General features: G+C 36.1%; 2 protein-coding genes and 1 pseudogene across 2 annotated transcripts; 2 read left to right on the top strand and 1 right to left on the bottom strand.

The window, feature by feature from the left end:
- Window positions 1–6,420: 6,420 nt before the first annotated feature.
- LOC131007941 (receptor kinase-like protein Xa21) lies at window positions 6,421–9,025 on the bottom strand. Its single transcript, XM_057934852.1, has 3 exons — window positions 9,003–9,025; window positions 6,627–8,272; window positions 6,421–6,509 (listed from the first exon to the last, which is right to left on the bottom strand). Exons 1-3 carry the CDS (start codon window positions 9,023–9,025, stop codon window positions 6,421–6,423), a joined length of 1,758 nt encoding a protein of 585 aa, XP_057790835.1.
- A 4,752-nt stretch (window positions 9,026–13,777) lies between these two features.
- Window positions 13,778–20,948, top strand: LOC131012906 (trimethyltridecatetraene synthase-like). Its single transcript, XM_057940881.1, has 2 exons — window positions 13,778–14,764; window positions 20,183–20,948. Exons 1-2 carry the CDS (start codon window positions 13,880–13,882, stop codon window positions 20,807–20,809), a joined length of 1,512 nt encoding a protein of 503 aa, XP_057796864.1. The 5' UTR covers window positions 13,778–13,879; the 3' UTR covers window positions 20,810–20,948.
- A 144-nt stretch (window positions 20,949–21,092) lies between these two features.
- LOC131007940 (receptor-like serine/threonine-protein kinase SD1-7) lies at window positions 21,093–26,223 on the top strand (annotated as a pseudogene).
- Window positions 26,224–26,706: the final 483 nt, after the last annotated feature.

The following is a 26,706-nucleotide window of genomic DNA, read 5'->3' as shown; positions in this document are numbered from 1 at the left end:
AAAATACGGAGTTGAATCCTAGCCTCAGCTCTGCCCCGTCATCACCTGCCGTTAACCTGAAAAACATTTGAAAGCATTTTTGGGCTAAGTACTAATGTACTTAGTAGGCTGCAACTTTAAAACATTTCATAATCTGAAGAACAATTTATCCAATTATACTTGACATGACTTAGAAGGTTTTAAATTGAAAGAGCTTCTAAGCATGTTAAAACATTTCAATACACATATATATATATATATATATACTTAATTTGCGCGCAGTTGTCACACTCAATTCTGTTACTCGCTATGATCCCGGACCTTTTAGCCACCGACGGATCCGTTTCTCCCATTTACTTGAACTGAGGGCGTAACCCAGACAAGTTTACTTTTGACCTCGGGACGTTACCCAGGCAGGCCCTTACATTACATGCTTCGGAACACATCCAGCAAGCATCCTTATAACGCCTCTTAGTTAGTGCCCGTATGGAGATCAACCCACCGAGTCAGCTAACGGTGTACACAATTCTCAAATAACGTGTTAGGCTATAAGAGAACCTCAATTGATTCGTTGTGACGAGCATTAAACAGAGCAGAGTGCACAAAAATATTTTATTGGATAAACAGTTTATATTTCACGAACATTTAAAGCTCAATAGCTAAATCATACATTTGGAAAAATAAGCCCACCTGTTTAGGCAAAGCCTGTCGTTTAACGTTATCTCTGAATCGGAATAGCAGTGCTAATCCTCCTGACGTTCAAAGCCTACAAGAAATTTATTCTTAATAGGTCTCTTAAATCTAAACTCAAGTCGTGGTGTAGTGCTTAATATTCTATGATTCACTTAGCCGGGTTTTCAAAATTTAATGAATAAATAAATGAAAACAATTCTCTTGAGTTAAGAACACCAACAATATTCTTACTCGACTTTCTCTTGTAATTGGAAATATAAATAACCAATTAAAACATAAATATTCTTATTGCAAAATAAATGCAAATTTTATGTCATGCTTAGCATATAATAAGTAATTACTTAAAATATGCACATAATAATAATTTAATAATATTATTATGAAATTTATTCTTTAAAATAATTAATCAAACTCAAATAAGTCTAATTAATTAAATAGTGCAGTCCATTTAAATTAAAACTGCACAGCCCATGCTCTTAATAATTAAAACAAGCCCAGTTAAAAGGAATTAACAGCCCAACACTAAATAAATTTCGGCCCAACAAAAAGAAAAGCAAAGCCCAAGCTCAAGCCCAAAAGCCCCCATCCCTTCTTCTTCACCTAAGTCACGCACACACACACACACAAAATCAGAAACACACGCACACACTCACACCACACAACCGCCCAGCTCCCCCCCTTTCCCTCTTCCGGCGGACGACAGCAGCCGGCCTCCGGCCGCTGCCGCCGCCGCCCCTGACCTTCCTTTCCTTCTGTCTCCCTCTCTCACGACAGCTCACACACCCACACGAACTGGAAGCCGTCGCCCCCTCCCTTTTTTTCGACTCCGGCAGTCGGCGGCAGCAGCAGCGAAGAGCCGGCCACCACCGCCATGCCCGGCTCTCTCGACGGCTGGAGAGCCGCCGCCTTCTCCCCCTCTCTGAAAAGCCCTAGCTCCTGCCTCCCTCTCTCTCTCTCCGTCCTTAGCCCGACAGCAGCGGGCGGAGCCGCCGTGCCGCGCCTCCCTCTGTCTCACGGCCCTCTCACCTTCTGCGCACTCCGGCTGACAGTGGCGCGGAGCCACCGCCGACCGCCGCCTGCCCTCTTTCCCCTCTAGCTTCGACGGACAGCAGCTGCCAGGCCGCCGCCGTCGTCGCCGAGCTCCGACCCAGCCCAACAGAACACACACTCTCGGCTCAAAAGCGAGATCAAGACTCCATTTTTGGTTAAATCGATTCTTCACAACAGTAAAACACCCAAACACGACAAGCAAAAACAAAGCTCAAGACTCCTTCTTTCTTCTTTTATAAATCATGCTCTGATGTATGTAGAAACACAGATTGTATGCTCACTTGAATTCTTGTTGTTCTCTTCGGGTGTTGGAACGAGAGAGATGAATTGAGTGAATGAGAGAGAGTGCAGCGGAGGAGATATATTGAAGAGGGAATAGTGAGGCGGTGGAGTGAGCAAAAAAAATATCTTAGGAGGAAAGATGGGTTGGGCTTTGTCAAGATGGGTTGGGCTCTCATTTATTACCCATAAGTAATTAAAACATAAGGCCCAATATGAAATAAATCTCAACTCATGAAATGCTTGAATGCTTAATTAAATAAATATGCAATGCATATAAATTTAATAACTAAATTTACAAATGCTTTTGTAAATCTTTTTTTTTTTGTTGGAATTTAAAAATAATTTCTTTTTTTTTTTTCTTTTTCCGGCGCGAATCATCTTAATCTAAGTTCAAAGTATTCTAACTTAGCTCGAGGAAACGGGGTATTACAATTTAGGTCAATTATATCCACATTTCAGTAAGCTAATTAAATATTGGACAAATACACACATTTTCCTGTATGAGAAATTACTTTAAAATCAAAGCAATTAAACATGCTTGAAAAAAGAATAGTCGCACGAGAAAGAGGTCGTGCAAAGATATGTGGGCTACAAAGATATTGGGCTAACTTAATATAATACTCAGCCTTCAGCCCAAACGTTAATTTTCTTAACTACTTTGATAAAATAAAATGTGGCCCAAAATAGTTAATTGGGTTCAAATGTGGCTCACAAATACCAAAATTTAAAATAATTATCCTATTTTTGTAAAAAAATATTGACCTATTTTTACAAACCGCTCTAAGATAGTGGACATAAATAATTTTATATGAGAAAAGCAAAAGATATAAAAAAAAAGGAGATTCTTTGAGTGAAATACTTTCTTCTTTCTTTGCTAAGATGGGAAGTTTTGTATGATTCCATTTTATGTTTGCTAAATCTTTCCAAAACACAAAGAAATAAAAGAAAAAAGTGTTTATAACTATTTCCATTCCACAAACACAATAACTATTTCCATTCCACAAACACAATCAGCTGTAGTTGAGACGGAAAAAATCACACAAACATGCACTCACATATATAATGAGTGAGAAAGAAAAGGAGGTAGAGATTGAGGAAGAGGAAAGAGAGATTGCTGATCATTGGATCCACAAGCATCCACTCACTTTGGTGGAAACTCGTTGCATGTTTGATGAATGTTATGGTTGTAGAAGGCGTTTTAGTAGTGGATAGAAAGCTTATGGATGTAGCCAAAAATGTGGGGATGAAATCCTATTAGATGAAGAGCGTGCAGGACTGCCGAGGATGATTAGACACGCAAAGCACCCACAACACATACTACTCACTCGGTCTAGAAACAAAGTTGTGTGCAATTTGCGAATCGTTTGTCTTGGAGAGGTTTTTCTATAGTTGTAGGAGCGAAGAATGTATGTTGTGGATGCATATAAGATGCGCGCATGCAGGGCCGTAACTAGGCATAGGCTCAACAAGCCATTGCCTGGGGCCCTAAATTTTGGGGGGCCCATTTTTTAAGTATATGTATATATATATTGTATTATATATTATATTTTTACAATGATTCATCTATTGTTTAATAAATTTAAAGAGTTACTATGAGTTTCATCGTGCCGTAGATCAAGTTAAAAGAATGGTTATTGAACTGGACAAAATAAGAAATATTTTGCCTATTTTGGAGTGAATTCATATTGTTTCTCTTATAATTTAAAATTTGGTGGCTTTTATGATTTTCTAAATATCAAATACTACTATATTACGATATTTGATGTCCAAATATTGGATATATCATTGTGAGCTTTGCAGCTATGTTGTCCATATCAATTGCGCCTTCAACAAATCGTCCCACGCTACTAGGTACTCTGTAATCAATATTCTTGTGTCATTACTTGATGAGTGTTTGGCTAAGCTTATTGCAAAGAGTTTATAATTTTGTCAAATTGTTTGGATAATTGAGTTTATAAGAAAATTCTTGTTCGAGTGAGAAAACTGAAGAGTAAATATTGTTGCTTATAAAATTATGACAAAATTAGTTATGGTTGGAAAAACTTATTTTTTAAGAAACTTATAAGCTATTGGAGCTTAATTTTTTTTTACAAACACTTTTCAAGTGCTTATAAACTCCTAAACAATTTATAAGTTATTTTAAGGAGTTTATAAACTTAGTCAAATACCCCCTTAATCTTCATCACAAAGATTTGCTAATTAGTGTTTTTGTTGGTTGTAGAATAAAGAACGATGATGATAAAGGGATTTTGAAATCCCCAACAAGTGATGTGGGTATGAGCTAATTGGTGGGTTTTTAAAGAGACAAGAAGGAGCTATATCAATACCACCCATCCCTGATCATGATGTCGATTATAAGTTTCACAATCACAAACTCAGATTAATGCCATTATCTCATAAAGAAAAGGAAGAAAATAGTGATGACAATGATGTGGAAGATAAAAAATCAGAATTAATATGTGATGGGTGCATTACTCCTATATTCATCCCTAAAGAGAGACCATCTTCATCATCATTGATGAGGAGTAAAATATGGGCAAAGCAAACACGTCTGCACTCGAAGATTACAGCTCTGAAATCAAAGGAGTGAAGAGGAGCCCGAATAGTATTTTTTGGGAAAAGCATGGAAGACAGAAGCTTCCGGGCCATTTCATGAGGATTCCGCCATTTAGGGAGTCAGGGCTGAAATAATCAGAGAAGACGAAGGCGGAACGAAGGCCAGATCTGGAAGGAAACAGCGAAGAGGCGACCTGGAAGAAAATATTAATTTTCTCAACTACTTTGATAATAATAAAAAAAAAATGTGGCCCAAAATAGTTGATTGGGTTCAAATGTGGCCCACAGATACCAAAATTTAAAATAATTATCCTACTTTTTGAAGTCCAAAAAATATTGACCTATTTTTACAAACCGCTCTAAGATATTGGACATGAATAAATTTAAACTCATGATCAATCACGAAAAAATCAAAGCCTAGTGTATTCCACACCAAAGAACATTTTTAACAATAGGTAGTCTGTCTTCTCGTCTAATCACTGGTGAAGTCGGAATCGTGCCTAAAAGTTGGCACGGTTGCACTAACTTTCTAAGTCGACTCTCGTGGTGGTGCAATTATTAACCATCATATTGTTGACCCGTTGCAGGCAGCAGACTTCACGCTGTTTGATCATTAAACACTCTGTTAATTTGATGGGGTTATTGTTAACATTGGTGTGTGCGATTACCGTATTTGAATCGGGTTTTGTTTGCAAAGGATCAGACACCTTGTTACCTGGCCAATCTTGTTAAACCAGACTAGTGTTTGAAGGATCAGACACCTTAAGATAATGGACTTAATAAAAAATTACCGTGCATGTTTAGAATAATAGAGTTTAAAATTGTTTAAGGCCATTATTTTAGGGGCGATTTGCAAAAGTAGGCCAATCCTACATGCTTTATTTATAAATTAATATATTAAACACCTTGCAATGGATCAGACACCTTAAGATAATGGACTTAAATACTTTTAAACTCCTACATGTTTTATTTATAAGTTAATATATTAAAATATTTTGTATTTCATTGGATCCTTATTTGATGGATCTAATAAATTATTTTATAACTATATAATATAAAATATATAGAGGGGTAAAATAGGCAATCCACAAGTTGTGCCTTAGGATGTCTAGCTTAGGCTCTTTTTCTATTAGTATATAGATTTTTTTTATTATTATTATTTAAATTGAGGGTTTTTTTGTTTGGAGTCGACTTGGATTCCGTTACTTTTTAAACGAAATGCAAGGAAGATAACTATTGTTTCTACATAGTTTTAGTTATTTACTAATTACAAAGGTGAATCATTTATTAAATTACATGAATTTTCTTAAGCTAGTTCCACAAAATCAGGTGGTAGATATGTCTTAGGATTTACTATTTGGTTGTTGATAGTGATGAATAAGATTGCTAGCGGTGCTAAAAATGTTGCATTCTTCCTAATCAAAGAGTGAGTTCATGGTATGAGAAAATGCTTCAAGTATACATCACACTCAATTTTATTGTGAGACTAAAAATACTACCTCCAAATTGTTAGGGGGCTAAAAGCCAAACAAATTTCTTACCGAAATGGCAATAGAACAATACCATCTTGGAGAAAACATAAAACTTTGAAATAGCAAACTTCATTCTCATTGGGAAAATCGACGTTTGATTTTCTGCAATTCTGCACTTGTTTCTTTCATGTTGATTCTATCTTGTGGAGAGTTCGCAGAGCATTTCAAAGCCAGTTTAAGTATAGATGATACACATTGCAGATTCTTGTCAAACTCTTCTTCCTCCAAATTCATTAACAAGTTGGCATCTATCACTTCACCCAACATCTCTGGAAGTGAGAGTTCTACCCAACTCTTTAAGGTCAAATCTCCACAAAACATATCATCACTAGGCCTTTTTCTCGTAAGTTTCAATCAACATCACCCCGTAAGTATACACATCACATCTTGTCGAAACTAGCCCTTCCAAACCATACTCTGGAACAACACAAAACCATGATGCATGCATACTATGTAGTAAAGGAAGACACAACTTAATTGAGTGAAAGTGAAGTATAATTAATATACAAATCAATATATGTAAAGAAACTTCACCTGGAGCAATGTAACCCAATGTTGCTAGCGTGTTGGTTAACACAAAGCTATCTCCATCGCACAACAACTTTGCTATACCAAAATCGCTTACATGGGCAACCATGTCTTCATCTAACAACACATTACTAGGCTTCAAGTCGTTGTGGACAATAGGCGTTGAATAACCATGGTGAAGATACTCCAAAGCAGATGCAACATCAATCATTATATTCAATCTTTGCATCAGATTCAAGTAATAGTTGTGAGAATATAACCATTTTTCAAGGTTTCCCTTTGGCATATATTCAAGTACTAATGCCTTGAACTCTTCATTGGAGCAACTGCTTATGACACTGGTCAGATTCCTGTGTCGGATGCTACGTAGTATCTCACATTCAACATCAAATCTTCTTGAAATACCTTCTAACTGCATATTAAACACCTTAACGGCAATATCCTTCCCATTGTTAAGAACTCCTCTATAAACTAAGCAAGAACTCCCAGTGCCAAGTAAATTACTTTCACTGAATTGTTCTGTTGCTTGTAACAGTTCATAATAAGATATTCTTTCCGGCACAATAGATATCATCTCATCAACTTCTCTAGTTGTCTTATCTTTCCTTTTATATCTGGCAATTATAAAGGCCACAAAAACAACTGAGATAAAAGCCACAGCCCCCAAAACAATAAACAAAGCTCTTTTCACTTTCTGCCTCTTTGATTCATGATTAGAAACTGCAGGGCAAATCCGTACATGGAACTTGGGAATTCCACACAATGCCTCATTACCCTTAAAAGAATCTATAGTGAAGTTTCTAAAAGAGCCACCATTAGGAATTTCTCCACTTAAATTGTTGAAAGAAACATTAAAGTAGTTGATGTGTTGAAGTGTTTCTAAAGACTTTGGAATTGAACCGGACAGGTTGTTGTAGGATAAGTCAAGAATAACTAGATTGATCATACTTTTCACAGTCATAGGAATAGAACCTTCTAACCTATTATTTGCCAAAGACAAATTTACCAAATTCTGCAACTTCTCAATAGTACTTGGAATAGACCCTGACAATTGATTCGTCGAAAGGTTTATATAGATTGCTGCTCCTAAGTTACTTATTTCTTGAGGTAAAAACCCAATCAATGAATTAGATGACAAATCAAGACGTATCAAATCTTTAAGGCTCCAGAAGCTTGAAGGTATGCTTGAATTCAGCATGTTAGAGTCTAGAAAAATATTTCTCAAAGAAGAGACATTTCCCAGACATTTAGGAATTGGGCCGAAAAATTGATTTTGGCTTATAACTAAAGTATTGAGGCTGAATAAATCACATATAGCATGTGGAATGGAGCCTCCCAACATGTTATTAGACAGATCTAATCCTTGAAGCTCATGCAGATGTTTGGTAGTAAGTGGAATATTACCGGATAACCCATTGTCGTCTAACCTCAATTCCACCAAGCTGCTTAGATTGCCTATTTCAACAGGAATGCTGCCACTGAGTTTGCAGCCGGAGGCGAAGAATCCTTGAAGCAGGGAAGATAAATTCCCGACAGCAGCTGGAAGGACGCCATATAAAGGATTATCAGAAACTGACAAATAAGTAAGAAACTTGCATTTTGTCAATGGAGTAATGAAGCTCAATACTGAAGTGGACGGTGGCTGGGTAAGACTGTTGCCGAAAAGTTCAAGAAGTTGGAGAAGTCTTACGGGGGTTCGGGGGCGGTAGTCCCCGAGAAATTTTTTTTGGGCATTCTGTATATTTAAGGTATTTTTTTTTATTAAAATATGAGCATAATACTAATAATAACGAACAATATTTTCATAGATTATATAGTTTCAATATATCACAAAACTTTTTTTGGACATTCCGTATATTTAAGACATTTTTTATTAAAAGACAAGCATAATAATAATAATAACAAACAACATGTTCATAGATTATATATTTTCTATATATTACAAATTAGTTTCAATACATTATAATTTTTTTTAGCATTTCATACATATTAGACATTTTTTATTAAAAGACAAGTATAATAGTAATAATAACAAACAATATTTCATAGATTATATAATTTTAAATAACAGAATTATTCTTAAATTAAGTATATATGAGAGAATATAATAACCAAATACTCTTTTATAAAACAAAATTATTTTATAATAGGTATAAACATATATCTATATATATTTTAAAATTAAAAAAAAAAAAAAAAAAAAACTCAAAATTTGGGAGGGGGCTCTAGCCCCCCCTGGCTCCGTCCCTGCTTAACATCTCTTCAGGATTTAGCTCTTGGTTGTAACAGTTTGAACGATATATGAGTTAAATTTCTTATCACATAAATTTGTGTAAATAAGATTTGATTAGTTTCATGACACTTTTTTGGTAGGTATACTACCACTTGAGATTGGCAATCTTCATAGTCTGGTTAATTTTGGTGCTGAAGACAATCAAATTTCAGGTTCAGTTGAAATCAGTATTTTCATGAATATGTCTTCTCTGTAAAACATATATCTATCGCGCAACAAATTCACGGGGAACCTTCCAAGGGATGTCAGGAATATTACAATGCTAACAATCTCGAAAAACTACTTGAGAGATAAGACCGAGTAATTTTCATGTTATACGATGCAAGAATTTTTTAGTAAATTAAAACACCACTAAGACAAATTGTACGTATCAATCCTTCTTTTATAAAAACAAAAAAAAAATAACTATTTTATGTATTTAAACAATTGTCATATTAAATACTATGAGTAAATGTAACAATTAAAATTTTACTAATGAACTTAGAATGATAAAGGAACGTTTATTTATTTTATATATCTTGTAGTGATTTTATTTTATATACTTTAATTGCTACAGATTTTTTCTTTCTTTCTTTTCTATCGAGCTATAATTTATTACTTCTATATATATTTTATTTTCTTTGAAGAGATTTTTCATTTGGCCCTATTTTTCTCTTTATTTGTGTCAGTTCAGGTCTGTCCAGGGGGAAAACAAAGTTGTTGAGGAAGGAAGGTCCGGTGGAGCGGAAACGGAAAGAATGTGGTTGGAATGGGCATTACCAAGCCCAGATTGCTATGTCATGTTTACCAGCATGGAGCTTTGGCCGCAGTACCTCTCCAGTCTAATTTGGGGCATGGGAACCTGAAGCAACCCACCTGGTATAAATCAAACCGAAGAAAGCAATCCGTCTGACCACTACCATGCGAAGCAGACAGCCAAAGCCAGAAAAGAAAAGTGAATCTCGGGGATTTGAAGAAGCAAAGAGAAGAAGAAGCTAGAAGCATCGGAAGAAAGGGAAAGGTTGACGACAGCAAACAGCTGGAGGCTATCTTCAATCAGATCAATCACGAATTGAGCTAAAGAAGGAAAGAAGATCTCTTTGAAGATATGAAGCTGGCGCAGCTGGAGTTGGACCTTTACCATGCAGCATATAAAAGGATGATGGTGTGCAGCGTGAAAATGTTCTTGGCCCTTTTGAACTCTGTTTTATTTAGCTTATTACTTTAATTCTGCCGAAGTGTGGCACCCAAACAATTTACATTCCAGTTCTAATTCCTATTTCCGTTGTGTTTTCATTCGAACAAGATTCAAGGCTCGTAGCCTTAGGTATTACTTTATCTTATTTAAATATTTCCTTTTGTTTCATGATGTGTTTAATTCATTTCGCATTTATGAATTATGCTATGTGTGAGTAATTCCTTAAGTGAGGTTTTAGGGGTGGAAATAATTATTGTTAACATGTAAACATTCGTGAGGCATTTGTTCTTTCGGTTGAATCTCGTGGTTCCGGAAGGATCTGTGCGAAACCATGGGCAGTAGGGGCCTAACGGGTGATCTCCGTTCGGTAAAACGCTGTCCGTGTCAAGCAAAGGCCAGAGTATACCAGGGCGTGACAACCAGTATACCCAAGACCGAGTAGCTGAGCAGCATCAACAAAAGGCGTTGTAGATCCGGAAGGTGGGGAAAGGATTGATGGGATACACTGTCCTTCCTCAGTCTTGGGCTTCTCTAGAGACTATCCATCAACTGTGACGAGGCATAAAGCCATGGTTATCAAACGAGGAAGGCAATCTCTGCGCCGTAGCATGTCTATAACTGGTCGGCTAACAAGCCGGAAATGGTTGTGTCCAGGAGGCATGTGTCACTCAAAGTGCGGAGTTGGAGACCTCGGGAGAGAAGGTTGGTGAGAGTCATACTTGGTGAGTAACGGGTATGACTACCATCTAAGGAGAAGTGGAGCACTGCCTTGTGACCGGGGATTGTGTGACCTTCGGACCAAGTGACCACAATGGAATCAACCATCCTAAATGTGAAGTATAACCCCCTGAAACGCCCCAATGTCTTTGGGCCACGCCTTGAGTTTATATGGATCATGGACGGATTATCAGTATGCCTATGACCGAAACGAATGTTAACAACAGTTATGACCTAACCGAATAACCTCACCCCTTTGTTATTATTGATCTTGTTAATTTCTTGTGCAGAGTATACAGATTGAGACTTGTGACACCTCAGTTTGTCGTTGGAGAACAAAGTGGTTCCTCACTCCCTGCGGGATTCGACCCTACACTTGCCACTAAGACTGAGTTCTTGTTGTGGGACGTAGGAGCGTGTATCGTCTGTACTGGGCATACACAAGTATTTTGCCCGCACCGCACGACGGGTGTGTGTCACAAGCCCAACCATACATTATTATTATCAATTAAAAATAGAGCCCTAGTCAAAATCCACATGATTAATATACTCCATATGCGTTCTCTTTTATGCACACTTGCACCCACAATTTCCTATCTCTACCCTGTAACTCTTTCGGTCTCTCTACTCTCTCTCTCACCTTCATCTCTCTCTTTACTTCACAATAGTACATTCGCCCGTGCGATGCCCGGCGAACATAGTTTTGCATCAAAATTAAACGATGTAGTGTGTGTATCGGTTAAGCGATTATGGGTTAATGTCTAAAACCGAAGGTCTTGGGTTCGAGCCCCCTGTGGCGTGGCCTTTAAATTTCTTTATTTAATCATGTTAATTTATCAAAAATAAATAAATTAAATGATGTATCAAATAAATATTACATATAGTTAGAATATAAGTAAATGTAAATTATTTTTTTTAAATAAAATAATCTACATCAATTACTCAGTAAAGATCCTTAATTTTATTTTATAATTTTGAAAAGTATCGTTTTTAATTTTCCATCTATTTGATGGAAAACTTTATTTTCTTCCCTAAAATTATAGAATAAACACATCATTCAAATTAAAAGAAACGAAGAAATAATAAAAAAAAGAGTTTTCACATCACAATATATATTTTTAAAACATGACCTAATCATGCCTAAAATTATTTTTTCTAAGTTAGCTCATTACATATGTCATCTTATTAGAAAAGCTTCAATTGATAAGTAGGAAAATAAATTATATTATTAGAATTTATTAGAATACTAATAAAAGAGTTGAATAATTATTTGATACCAAATCAAAGATCTTGCATTTATCTTTAATTTAAGATATATATATATATATATAATATTTTTTATAAATAAAATTTGATTTTTTTAAAAAATCATCAAAATATGAAAAAGAGAATACGAGAGAGAGAGTATAGAAAATTGAAGAATGCGTATGATGAAAGAGAGGAGAGAGAGAGGAGAGAGAAGAGAGGAAATATATCGATTTGTTGAGTTTTATAAATATCTTTTGATTGATTCTTTAATTACAATTTTGCCACAAACTGTATTTTCATATAATAAATAGATACTTTATTTATTCTTAGTTTTCACTTTTTCACCACTCTCAATACTAATTATACATATTTTTCACCACTATCAATACACTTTACCACTTTTCCTTAAAACCCGTGCCGTCCCCAAAGATGAACTTATTTTAAGGTCGGAGGGGGTATTTTTTTATTATATTAAAATATAATAAATTAATATTAAAAAATTAATTAAAAATTATAATAAATTAAAATAAGACGCAGTAATACATTAATTGGGGTTAGAGGATCTCAATCTGCGTACACCCGCACAAAATGACACAAAATGAGTCTTTTTCATGCCTAACGTTAGGAATACCAGCACTTAGGGGTGAGCATTCGGTTATATGGTTCGGTTTTGCTAAAACTAAACCAAACCATATTTTAGTTCGATTTAAAAAAAAAATCGAACCGAACCGAATTAACCGAACAAACCGAACCGAATTAACCGAAATTTTTATAATTAAAACCGAACCGAACCGAAAAACCGAATTAATCCGAAGAAAACCGAAATTTAAAAAAAAAAAACCGAAAAAACCGAAATTTTTGAAAAAAAAATCGAAAATTCCAAAAAAAAAACTATAAAATTAAAAAAATATTAGAAGCTAGAATTTATAAAATTATAATTAAAATATTATATATATATATATATATACATATATATATTATAAATATAATTCGGTTTTTCGGTTTTGTTCGGTTTTAAAAAATTCGAACCGAAAAACCGAAATTTTATGGAAAAAAAAATCGAACCGAACTGAAAAACCGAAAAAATCGAACCATATTTTAAAATTTCGGTTTGAATCGGTTCGGTTATTCGGTTTCGGATTTTTTGCTCACCCCTACCAGCACTAGACTACATTATTTATATATTTTGATAAAATAATTGGGCAGCCCCACTCACGTGCCCGCGGAAACACCGCAACCAATCAATTGTTATCTAGTCGATTGCATTTAACCACGTCTCACAGAACATGATTTTTTAAATTTTTATTGCATCTCAACCACATACTCTCGTTTAGCACATGAAACTAAGTTATCTGCAACAATTTGTATATTAATAAATTAAAAATGGAGAAATGATACAATAAAAATGGCTAAATATGATGAGAAATAAAAACATATTTAGAACATTATATATTCAAATTTTATGATTATATATTTGAATTAATTATGAAAAATGAGAATAACAAATAAATCAATAAAATTCATAGATAAATTAATAATGCACGAATATTTATGAGCTCCAATTGTAGAGTGACAAAATTTTCACCACATTAACTAAATACAACTATTCGTGCATTATTTTAATTAAATAATTTTATTATTATTATTATTATTATTATTATTATTATTATTATTATTATTATTATTATTATTATTATTATTATTATTCCTCACAAGAGTAACATTCTCACTTGACCGGATTGATAGAAATTTTAGTTAAGAAGTTTAAGAAATCAAAATTCGAGAAACTCTAAAAACTAAAATCTCATAATTCACTATACTACAATGGAGATTCCATGGCTGCTTTTAGGCCTAATATCTGCAGCTGCTGCAGCCTTCATCTCAAAAATAATCAAAACACGAGGATGGCGGCCGGAGCAAAAACTCCGTCCACCAGGTCCAAAACCATGGCCTATAATAGGCAACTTAAACCTTCTTGGGTCGACCCCACATCGATCCCTTCACCATTTGTCCCAAAAATACGGCGAAATAATGCTGCTAAAGTTGGGAAAATTCCCAGTCGTGGTTGCATCGTCGCCTGAGATGGCCAGACAGTTCTTGAAGGTGCACGATGCGGCCTTCGCCTCGAGGCCTACGTTTGCTGCCTACAAACACGTCAGCTTCGAATACTCGGACGTATCTTTTTCTCCCTACGGCCCCTACTGGCGAGAGGTGCGTAAGATAGTCGTGACAAAGGTGCTGAGTGCTCGAAAGATAGATTCCTTCAAGCACACTCGCGTTGAGGAGCGGCGTCTCTTGCTCTCGCGTCTCAAATCACTGTCGGGGAAGCCAGTTGAGCTGAGAGAGCATTTGTCGCGTTTCACTCTATCAATAATATGTAAGATGCTTTTCAAGGAGGAATCCATTGTAGACATGGATGAAGTGAGCGTGATGGTGCGTGAGTGGTTTCTGCTTAATGGAGCCTTCAATATCGGAGATTGGATACCGTGGCTCGATTCCCTTGATTTGCAGGGTTACATCAAGAAAATGAAGGCTTTGCGCAAGAAAATGGATAGATTTTGCGACTCTGTGATTGATGATCACTTGGCGAAAAGGGTTGCGGCAGGAGACGACGCTGCCAACAAAGATTTTGTGGATGCTTTGCTGCAGATAGCTGCTGAGGAAGATGGAGTTGAGTTCACCATGGATTGTGTCAAGGCATTGATAATGGTAATAATTTCTTACTAATTTCTCTCACAAAGCAGTACAAAAATGTGGAGTTTTAATTGTCCATATATTAATGTTTAAACTTTAACATATTTTACAATTTTAACACAACCTTTGAAACATTGCAAAAATGTCATTATTTGTCGGTAGGGGTGAGCATCGATCGGTTCGGCCGACCGACCGGTATTTTACAAATCGAACCGACCGATCGGTCTGAAAAAAATCGGCCGACAGACCGATTTGGACATTTCTAACCAGCCAAAATTTGAACCGATCAATGTTCGGTTTTCGGCCGACCGAACCGCTCCAACAATTAAATTTCACCTAAAATTAAACTTCAACAATTCAATAATCAATATTTAAAGCAAAAACATAATCGAAAATTAAAAATCCAAATCCAACATTCCAAATCCAAGTTTCAACAATCCAAATCAATATTACAAATATCCAAATCCAACATTCCAAAAATTCAAAGTCTTGCAAGTTAAATAGTTTCATTCATTACTTCAATCTTCACTCTACACGGCTTGATTTGATTCTTCATCTATGCCAACTCCAAGGATCTTTAAAGCTACAAAATAAATGTAATAGGTTACAAACTAATCATAATAAATAAAATAATAAGAAATTGTTCACTTGATATATAAATAACCTTCTTCATGCTTTCGAATGGACTTCATATCTTCTTCAACTTTAATGGGATCATTTCCCTTCCTCAACCAATCTTGGGCGCAAATGAGGCTCTCCTCTATAGTAGGTTTCAAAGAACTTCTAAAAGGATCGAGCACCCTTCCTCCGGTGGTAAAAGCGAACTCGGGTGCAACCGTAGAAACGAGTACCGACAATACATCTCGGGCAAGCTTGGCAAGAATATAGGCAACCTAGGTTCATTAACCTTCCACCAACTCAACACATCAAAGTTCTTCACATTAGACACCTTTCTTTATTTCACATTCAAGTAAACATCCAAATCATTAGCCACATTATCTCCCTCAAGCATTACTTGTTTCTCATACTTGTCCACCCATAAATAAGGAGTGTCATGCCCTTGTTGTCAAGAAGATTCAACTTCCATGGCACCATCATTTAATGGTTAATACAAGGATTTGTATTTATCATACAAAGCATACAAATCATCATTCACACAAGCTGCCATAGTTGTGCCAATTTCCTTGCCATATGATTCTTCAAGCATAAACTTTAAGAACTTATACTTATACCTTAAATCAACAATCACAACAAAGAAAATGAACTTGTTCATTTTGGTTGGATCACCCCAACACTTGTCAAACTTTGTCTTCATTTTCTCCCCCCATTGGTCTTACATCTAAGGCGGACCCTCCTACCCATCCTTTCAACAACCTCATCATTTGAGCAATCTCATTGAAAAACACACTTGAAGTTACATACAATGACCCGGAGATCTTAACCGTCAACTCATAGAATGTGTTCAACATTTGACACATTTTCTTTCCATTATTCCAATCTAAACAATCAGGTTTTTCCCCAAGTTCTATCTTATAAAAAGGATCTCTTACTTCAAATAAATCAAAGGCCTTTTTAAATTTACAAGCATGCTCCAACATAGTATAAGTAGAGTTCCACCTAGTAGGCACATCGAGGCATAGTCCACTTTTGCTTTCAATCTTCTCTTCTTTGACACACTCATTAAATCTTGTAATTTTAGCACAAGAATTATTAATGTATTTCACTGCTTCTCTAATCTTTTTAATCGAAAGACCTACTTCTTTCAATCCATCTAGCACCGCAAGATTAAGAATGTGAACATACACTTTGCTTTGTTATTCTAAAAAACTCCTTCATCTTTTCCTTCTCACTCGTATACATTTTATAAATGTCATGTGAGATGGTCAAACGTGAAGCAATTTTAAATTTTGCGCACAATGCTCTCACAAATTCTTTAAATCATTCACCTTCAACAATTGAAAATGGGAGTTCATCTTTAATTACCATCTCAACCAATTTCAATCTACAATATTCCTGATCAAATATCCAAGTGTTTAAACTACCCACTACTGGCCCATTATCACACACCCCCTCTTGAGGAACCGGATGCAAAGACAATTGTGTTTGTATCGCATCCGAAAAAGAGTTGAGTTTCTTGCATTTTTTACTAGACATATGTGCCAAAAGTGAGGAAGTGCCATTCTTCTTAGGATCACAATAGTATTGCTTACCGCAATATATGCACTTTGCTTTCTTGTTTCCTTCATCATCTTCAAATCTGGTGAATTGTTTCCATACATCCGACTTCTTCCTATCGCTTTTCCTTTTCTTTGAGGTTGGTTGAGACGAGGTTTTGCATGGAACACTTGATGGTGGTGGGTAGAGGTGGCCACGGTTCGGTTCCCGGTTCGAACCGGAACCGGAACCGCCGGTTCCCGATTCGAACCGGAACCGGAACTGCCGGTTCCCGGTTCCAAAAACTAGAACCGGAACCGAACCGAAAAATAACCCTCACGGTTTCGGTTTCGAACTGTGAACCAGCGGTTCCGGTTCCGGTTCCGGTTCCGGTTCGAACCGTTAGAACCGTCCGTTTTTTTTTAATGTAATTTTTATTATTTTATGTATTGTTGTGTAAAATTTAATGAAATTTGCTTTAATAAAATAAATGACACAAGAAAATATAAAGTTCATATACATTATTTTCTAAATTGAACTTATAATTCAAAGTTATATCTTACAACTCTTGTAAATAAAATTTACAAATTACAACATTTGAATGCTAAAACAAAATTAAGGCAATTTAGTTTACAACTTTTAATTGGGGAAAACCGAAACCCATTACAAATGTAGGAGCACTTTTAAAGTTTTAAGTTCTTTTCAATTTTTTTGGTATATGTTTGTTGTTTCGTCTTTCAAAAGTTTTCCTTATTTTTTTTTTTCGTTTTTGTTTTCATTTTTTGCTCGTTTCTTTTTCATTTTTTTCTATTTCATTTTTTTTATTTCTATTCTTCTTTTTTTACAATATTTATTTTATTTTATTTATTTCAAAGCAATTATTATTATGATAAAAAAATAACTATCACTATGAAAAATTGTAGTAATATATTTTATAGATTACCTTTCATCATATTAATAGTAAAGAATTTTCTTACGACAATAATTATTTGACCAAATATTTTCTTTATTTTATTTTAGTAAATGATTTTCTTTATTTTCTTTATTTTTTCGTTAATTTTTTATTTTCACATTTTTTATATTTTTTTCTTTTTTTCCAATTATTTCATCTTTTCTAAAAATATTACATTTTCACATCAATTGTTATTTTTTCTTACGACAATAATTATTTGACCAAATAACTAAAATTAAAAGGCGGTTCTAGGCACGGTTCCCGGTTCTAACCGTGGAACCTTCGGTTCACGGTTCCAAGGCGGTTCTGGCACGGTTCCAACCCGGTTCCCGGTTCCCGGTTCCGGTTCGGAACCGGGAACCAGCGGTTTGAGAAATCGGAACCGTAACTGAACCGGCCGAGCACGGTTTCGGTTCCGGTTCGAAACCGTGTATCACGGTTCCGGTTCCAGAACCGTCCCGGACGGTCTGGTTTTTCGGTTCGGTTCCCGGTTCCGGTTTTTTTGGCCACCTCTAGTGGTGGGGGTGGTGGCATTTCACTCGAACCCTCAACTTGCGACATATCTAAAATCAAAGAATTGTAAACAAAATAAGTCTCAAGTTCAATAGTCTACCAACTTTTCGACAAGGTGATTCCCTACTTTCTATTTTCTACCAAGTTATCGACAAATTAATGATTCGCTACTTTCTATTTTCTACCAAGTTCTCGACAAATTCATTCACAATTACTTCACCAATCACCAAACATAAGCAAATTAGCCAACAATAAGTAAATCCCATTGAATAAAGCAAATTATCAAACTGAAACAGCAAAGAAACGATTTTTCACCAACAATTAACTTCAAACACAAATTAGCCATAGGCCCACAACAATTTAACACAACACTTGACCACAATTTCTCACCAACAATTAACTTCAAACCTAAATAAGCAAACAGATCTGAAATAAACGGAAGTTACGGAACATATGAACGGGAAACTAACTGAAGGTGGAGGATTCTAGCGCGGCGTAGGGCAGAAGGCTGGAGTTTGAGGCGCGGCGCGGCGCGGCGGAAGGTTACGGCCGTCTGGACTGGCACGGCGTAGGGTGGAAGGTTGCGATTCTGGCGCGGCGTAAGGCAGCGGACGGCTGCGGTTGTCTGGAGTCTGGACTGGCGCGTCTTCGATGGAATCGCGAGTCACGACTGGGTAGGGCCGTAGAGGTGCGGACTGTGGACGGGAGGGAGGTGGTCAGGTCGGGGTTGGTCTGGCCGGAGGCACTGGGGGTGGTCTAGCTAGAGGCGCCGGCGAGTGGGTAGGGACGTAGGGTGTGTAATGTGTTGGAGAAGAAGGAGCGCCGCTAATATGAATTCAAAGTTCAGTGTGTACAGTGTAATATGTTGGAGAAGATTTAGGGTTTGGACTTAGGGTTAGTAAAAAAAAAAGAAAATAATAATAATAATAATAATAATAATAATAATAATAATAATAATAATAATAATAATAATAATAATAATAATAATAATAATAATAATAATAATAATAATAATAATAATGATTACTCAGTCAGTTCAATTTTCGACCGACCAATTTTGGAAAAACTGAATCGGCCGCACAAACCGAATTTTCTAAGAATTTTGGGCCGAACCGACCGATTCCATAAAAAAACCGACCAAAAATCGATCGGTTTGGTCATTTTTCGGCCGATTCGGGTTCTACTCACCCTTATTTGTCAGTATGTTGCAAAGTTAACACAATTAATTTACATCGGCCTATTACTAGGGGTTGGCATGTGGAGCATAATACTAAACGAATCGAAAATACTAAGATATATATATATATATATATATGTGTGTGTGTGTGTGTGTGTGTGTGGAGGGTAATATGATCAAATCAGAAATACTAAGACCAAGCAACCTAACTATGGAGGGGCCAGCTTCAGTAAGTCATGCCACGTTAATTCAGATCATCTATTGTTTTTTAATATATGACCTCTCCTATTAAATTCATTGATGATTGACATACAATATACTAAAAGTTTAAGATACATATATATGGTTTATGTTAGGAAAATATAGACCTTAGCATGGCATTTTTGAATCTTTAGGAATTAGGATTGCCACACATCATTTATTTATGTATACAATAAAATTGTCGCATAGTAATTGACAATAGAGTATCTTAATAAATAAAAGTTTCAAATATCACATCACATTCAAAGATTGTGCTAAATAAAATAGGGAAATGGGTGAAAGTTGAGTGCATTAAATGACAATTAACCCCAAAAAAGAGCCCAATTTAATTACATATTTTAAATAGGTGATACTTTTTTGTCTTTAAATGTGGCAGAACTTGTTGGTTGCCGCTACAGATACCTCAGCTTCTGTAGTGGAATGGGCTATACACGAAATCCTCAAACAACCGCACATTATTGAAAAGGCTAAAGCAGAGATGAACACTGTGATTGGAAGAAATAGATGGGTAGAGGAGAGTGACTCGACTCACTTGCCATACATAAATGCCATAATCATGGAAACAATGCGCCTACATCCAATTGCTACATTATTAGCCCCTCATTGCGCCATTGAGGATTGCAACGTTGCAGGCTATAACATATCCAAGGGGACAGTGGTCCTCGTCAATGCGTGGAGCATAGGGAGAGACCCAGGCTTATGGGATGCGCCTGCAGAGTTCTTGCCAGAAAGGTTTGTAGGAAAAGATATCGAAATGATAACAGGAATTGATTTTGCTGTTTTACCATTCGGCTCAGGCAGAAGAAGATGCCCGGGAATCAATCTCTCACTTAAGACTGTTCCAACAATGTTGGCTAATCTGTTGCATGGATTTGAGTTGAAATTGGAGGAGGGCATGAGGCATCAAGATATAAGCATGGAGGAACAATATGGACTCACCACCATTCCTCAACACCCTATTTCCATCATCATGGAACCTACATTACCAACCTATCTTTATTGAATACATATCAATGTTTTTGCAGGGCCGACCCTTCAAGTAAGCCCAAGGGGCAACGGCCTAGGGCCCTAAAATAAAAACATGTAAAAATTATTTCTCTTTCTCTCTTACATATAGAATTGTCTCTCAATTCTCACTCTCATGTCTATGCTCTCTCAGTCTCTCGCATCTTTAGTTTCAAATTTTAGAGGACCATTTTTTTTTTCCTTTTTACCATTAGATACTTCTTATCATTAGAATTTTGCTTCAATAAGGCTCTTATTATCCTTTTCGCCTAAGGTACCCAAAATGTCAGGGTGGTCTGCCCGGCCTATTTTTTTTTTTTTAATTTGTTACACTTAAAGAAAGAAAAACACACTCACACTTTAGCCTTCTAGGTGACTCGAACTCCTGACCTCTTGGTTTGAGGAGAAGCGTCTTACCAACAGACTGCGCTTCATCGTCATTTGCGCGGCCTAGTTATTTCTATGGTCCGTGGAACTTTACTGACGATAATGCATCGTTCATCAATTGGCAATTTTGCTAATTATCATAACTTAAGATACTTTTCTTTCAATCAATAAGTTAGAGGTTTTAAGTCATCTAGTGTAAATGTGAGTGTATGAATTGCAACACTATTTTTAAAAAAAAACATTGAAATTTGTTCAAATTTTTATTTGTATACAATTATATATAATTTGAGGCAGACCTCAGTGCTCCCATCTTAATTAAATTCTACACTCTAATTGTGATTAACAAATTTAATAATAAATTATAATTGAAATAAATAAACTGTAACTAAAATCTTAAAAAAAATTAATTAAATTATCATTATAATTAATTAAAACTCTAATTAACCCCTAACTATATATCAATATAATTAGTATTAATTAATTAGGACGGCCGCATTAAAGTTTTTGCCTGATAGTTTTGTCATGATTTATTTGTATAATATAATTTCAATGGTCTCCTACTACTACACTATGGCTGGATAGACAATTGTATGAATATTCGCCATTATTTTTAACTGGGCTTATTTTATACACGCCACATATATAATTAATTATATAATTACTGAAATTTGATTGGCAAACAGAAATTTTCATATATTTCTCGTTAAAAAGCGAGAACACGTGAAGATTAATTAAGCGCGTCTTTTACTTAAATATAAAAGTATTCTCTTTCATCGGCGCATGTGACATTCCCCCAACGACAATAGGAGTTGAAATATTCAACAATAATTGGATAATTTCAAAGTCGCTATTTGATTGACCCAGAGTCGTGGTGCTTCAATTATTAATTACCAATGCTTTCGTGGAAAAACCATTGCAGTCAAGCAGCAGACTTCACTCTGTTTGATGATTCAACTTGTCTAATTTCCATAGATCCATTTACTTAATCTCTCACCTTGTTCCATTTTCTTCAGTAATCTGCACGTAAAACATTTCATTTGATGGGGTTGTTGTTAACATTGGTGTTTGCGGTTACCATATTTGAGTCGGGTTTGGTTTGCAATGGATCAGACACCTTGTTACCCGGCCAATCTCTCTTCTTAAATCAGACACTAATATCCAAAGGGGGCAAATTTGAATTGGGATTCTTCAATCCAGGTAACTCAACCAACTATTACTTGGGTATCTGGTACAAAAGCATACCCCTTCAAACCGTAGTTTGGGTGTTTGAAAGGAATTTTTATATGCATTACTCTTCCGATAACAACTCACAAGTGCTAAAAACCTCACAACTGCTTTTAAGTATAGTCTCCTCTGATATTTCTATGTTGTGTCTGGACGCCGATTACTATGAGGAGTGTTATGAGATAAGTAGTTCAAATATTAGTGAGGCAGTCATTCTCGACACCGGAAACTTCGTGGTGAGAAGCGGTTCAGGCGGCATTCTATGGCAGAGCTTCGACTACCCAACCGACACGTGGCTGCCGGGTATGAAGCTTCGACATTCGTATTCATTTGATTCTTGGAGGAATCCCAATGATCCTTCTGCAGGAAATTACTCTTTCCATGCAATAGACAGCCAAATCCAATACGTAGAGTCAGAGAAAAGTGGGGGTTGGCAGAGAGGGATATGTAGTAACCTCTCAAGTTTTAGCAAATCTCACATTCTTGCCCTTCACTCTACTGATGTTGGGGTATATGACATGCATGATTTCTACAATGAATCACTACTTGTGTCGAGAGTCGTGATAGAGTCTCGAGGTGAACTCACCGGTTTTGGATGGTCCGAGGCTAGGCAGGATTGGATTGCGGTGGCTTCTACTGCGCATCGTATGTGTTGGTCTAATACAATATGTGATGCAAATCATTCACCCGCTTGCAGATGCTTGGATGGGTTCGAACCACGGGTTCAACAAGATTGGGATTCATCCGAGTTTTCTAATGGATGTCAGAGAAACATACCCCTTCAATGTGACCAGAATAAAATAAGATTTATAAAGGTAACCGTAGCTAGATTGCCTGCAAACCGTAAGCACTGGACGGCTTCAAATGATTTATGCAATTTAGCATGCTCCAGAAATTGCTCATGCTCTGCTTATGCCTATGATAGCAACGGAGCATGTTTGTGGTATACGGGAGATTTCTTGGCTTTGCAAAGCCCACCAAACACTTCTGTTGGGGTGGATATTTATATCAAAACAGAATCAACTCATACTAGAAAAGTACTTGTCGTGGCTCTAGTCATGTTCATTGCTGCTGCGGTCATTTTGTCATGTTTTTGCTTCTGTTATATCTGGCCAAAGCTCAAAAGAAAAGGTTACTAACAAGTTTCTTGTTCAAATCGCATTTCTAGTTGCTGTGATGAACTTTTAGCTAATATATTTTTGTATTGTCTCTATTCAGTTTCTGGGGAAAGAAATCAGAACCTATTACTGATTGATTTGAATTCATCTGAAAAGACGAATGCAGAAGGGAAAGAAAGTGGGCATGAGTTGACTCATCCTGAAACACCTAGCGGATGGACTCGAATTTATACGAGGTCGTCCTAGGGTGGTAAGGTGACTCAAGTCGTCTCACAAGGAAGACTTAGCAGGGCTCTAATCGTGTTACTCACAAGGAACTGAAAGGAAATCTAAACACTCTAATCAGAAGATTGGGTCTGACACTGTCTCACACTCTATCACCAAGACGTAAACAGAAGGAAACAATAAACATTAACTAATGCAGAAAACATATAAAGACTAAGAACATGGCATTTGCACATTAATGAAATCAACTAGGGTTTCAATCACGAACTCTAAACCAAACGATCATAAACTCGTAAACATCAAAGATTAATTACTACCTAGGCAAGAAACTAAATCAAGCATAAGATTCGAATGCAAAGAAAACCTTAATCTCCATAAAAAGAATCCCTAACATTCTCCAATGAAAGAAAACCGAAGGCAACAAAAACGATCAAACGATACACGTAAAGTATTAAGATTCAACGAGCATAATCTCAAATCATCACATTCATCAAAAGCATAAAACAATGATTTAAATAAACCAAGGGATTCATATAAACTAAGAGAATCAAAATGAGTTCTTACAAAACGTAGCAATCCAAGAAATCTAATCCGATCGAAAGTTGAATGACATCAATAGCGTTCCAATGAATCTCAAGGCGAAAGTAAATGTTTAGAAACTCTAAAAACAATGGAAAAGGTGTGGAATTCGCCTAGGAGGCTGCTCTGATCGAAGGTGTCAAGAAAAACCCTAAAAATGAGTTTTTATACGAAAATCCGTAACTGCCGGATTTGGCCAGGGGCGGCGGCGCCGTGGGACGGCGGCCGCCGTGAGACGGCGCCGCCGTGAGGGTGCTTCGCAGATTCCTTCAAAAAAGAGCACGGCCCGCGCCGTGGGGCCGCGGCCGCCGTCTGGACGGCGGCGGCCGTGAGTCTACTTCCGAAAATCGCTCGAAATGATGCTGAAAATGCTTAATGACTCACGAATCCTGCACACGACAATAGTACACCAAAAAGATCATCGAGCACGTGAAAAATAAGGCAAAGAGGTAAAAACATGCTCGAATGCACGGTAGAAACACTAGCAAATACTGCCCAAACACGAGGTAAACATGAGTTGCCAGTCTTCAGTTTGAGTAGCATAGCAGCATCAACCAACAACTTTTCCATCACTAACAAGCTTGGACAAGGTGGTTTTGGACCTGTTTTTAAGGTAATATATTATAATCTCACTTTTATTTGCATTGTCTACATACAATCAAGAGTTGAGGATAGTAAAATATTTTGCAGGGAGAGTTGCTGAATGGACAGTTTGTGGCTGTGAAAAGGCTTTCAAAAAGGTCTGGTCAAGGATTAGAGGAGTTCAGAATTGAGATGGAAATTATTGCCAAACTGCAGCACAGAAATCTTGTTCGAATCTTAGGATGCTGCAACGAGAAAGATGAGATGATACTAGTCTACGAATACATGCCCAACAAAAGCTTGGATTAATTAAATTTATTATGATTTGAATGCAGACAACAACAAGAAAGAAATTCTAGATTGGAAGAAACACGTTCATATAATTTCAGGCATTGCTCAAGGGCTTTTGTATCTCCACCAATATTCGCGGTTGAGACTAGTTCACAGAGATTTGAAAGCTAGCAATATCCTGCTAGATTCTGACATGAATCCCAAAATATCTGATTTTGGCATGGCAAGAATATTTGGAGGGAACGACTCTCAAGCAAATACTAAACGGATTGTTGGAACTTAGTAAGTAAAAATGCAATTTGGCAAGAAGTTTAATTTACGGATTTCTAATTTTCTCAATTGCAGTGGTTATATGTCACCAGAATATGCCATGGAAGGAGTTTTCTCAATGAAGTCTGATGTGTTTGCATTTGGAGTGTTGATGCTCGAGATTATCAGTGGAAAGAAGAATACCGGTTTGTATGGTTCTGATTATCTTAGTCTTCTTAGATATGTAAGTCCTAATAAATGTCAATCATTTATTTTGCAACAAAATGCTCATAGATTATAAATGTAGGAATATTGTTGTTGGTTTCAGGCGTGGAATTTATGGAAGAGCGATTATGTTGATGAGCTCATTGATCCCATATTAGAAGTCTCCAATGGTTCATCATCAATTGCAATTAGATACATTCAAATAAGTTTATTGTGTGTTGAAGAAAATCCAGCTGATAGGCCACTAATTTGTGACGTTGTTGGGATGCTAAACAACGAAAAAAGAGGTATAGAATCACCAAGAAATCCTGCTTTAACGATTGGAAGAGCATTGATTAAAGCAACCCCAATACAACAAGAGGTCAAGATTTGTTCAATGAATGGTTTGACTATGTCATATGTAGAGGCCCGTTGAAATTTCACAAAGGCCCACTAAATTTCAATGTCCAATGTAAAATAACAATAGTTGTGGTTGAAAACCCAACATATAACTTCCACCGTTTGAATGATTCAAAGTCCAAAACTAGTTTAATGATTGCTTTTGTATAGTCAAATTTTAATTATTGCTTTTGTATAGTTTGCTTTTTCGTTTTATTCATAAAAAAGATTAACGGTTGCTTTTATTTATTTTCAAAAATAAAAAAATAAAAAATATTCATTATAAAAAAATTACTCATTTTAATTTTGAAAGAATAAAGTTTCTTTTACTTAAATCGCAAATTTTGCTGACATCGTGAACTTTCCTCGACCAATGTAAGTTGAGCATTAATAATAAATGCACTGATATTGGATAATGTCGATCATTGCTAATCAAACATTAGTATAATTTTGATAAATTTATTAATATTCAACATGCTCGATCTTTGTGAGTCGAGCATCAGACATGCTTGATGATTATGAGTCGAGCAGTCGATCAGGTGCACTAATTCTCGACATAAAGGTGAAAAAAAAATCTTATTTAAATGAATACAATTTATATATTTTGTTAAAGGTGAGCATTTTTTAGATTGTCTTT

The sequence above is a fragment of the Salvia miltiorrhiza genome, chromosome 2 (assembly GCF_028751815.1).
Source record: "Salvia miltiorrhiza cultivar Shanhuang (shh) chromosome 2, IMPLAD_Smil_shh, whole genome shotgun sequence".
Classification (NCBI taxonomy): domain Eukaryota; kingdom Viridiplantae; phylum Streptophyta; class Magnoliopsida; order Lamiales; family Lamiaceae; genus Salvia; species Salvia miltiorrhiza.
This window is presented reverse-complemented; position numbering and strand designations above follow the sequence as displayed.

Excerpts from the sequence above, each read along its gene's own strand:
- LOC131007941 (XM_057934852.1), bottom strand. The coding sequence starts at position 9,025 with ATGAAGATTGCCAATCTCAAGTG. Across the intron at positions 8,273-9,002 it reads AAGATTGCCAATCTCAAGTG|TCTTACCCAGCCACCGTCCA; the intron begins GTAGTATACCTA and ends TTTCGGCAACAG. Across the intron at positions 6,510-6,626 it reads ATTGGGTTACATTGCTCCAG|AGTATGGTTTGGAAGGGCTA; the intron begins GTGAAGTTTCTT and ends GTGTTGTTCCAG.
- LOC131012906 (XM_057940881.1), top strand. The coding sequence starts at position 13,880 with ATGGAGATTCCATGGCTGCTTTTAGGCCTAATATCTGCAGCTGCTGCA. Across the intron at positions 14,765-20,182 it reads GTGTCAAGGCATTGATAATG|AACTTGTTGGTTGCCGCTAC; the intron begins GTAATAATTTCT and ends TAAATGTGGCAG.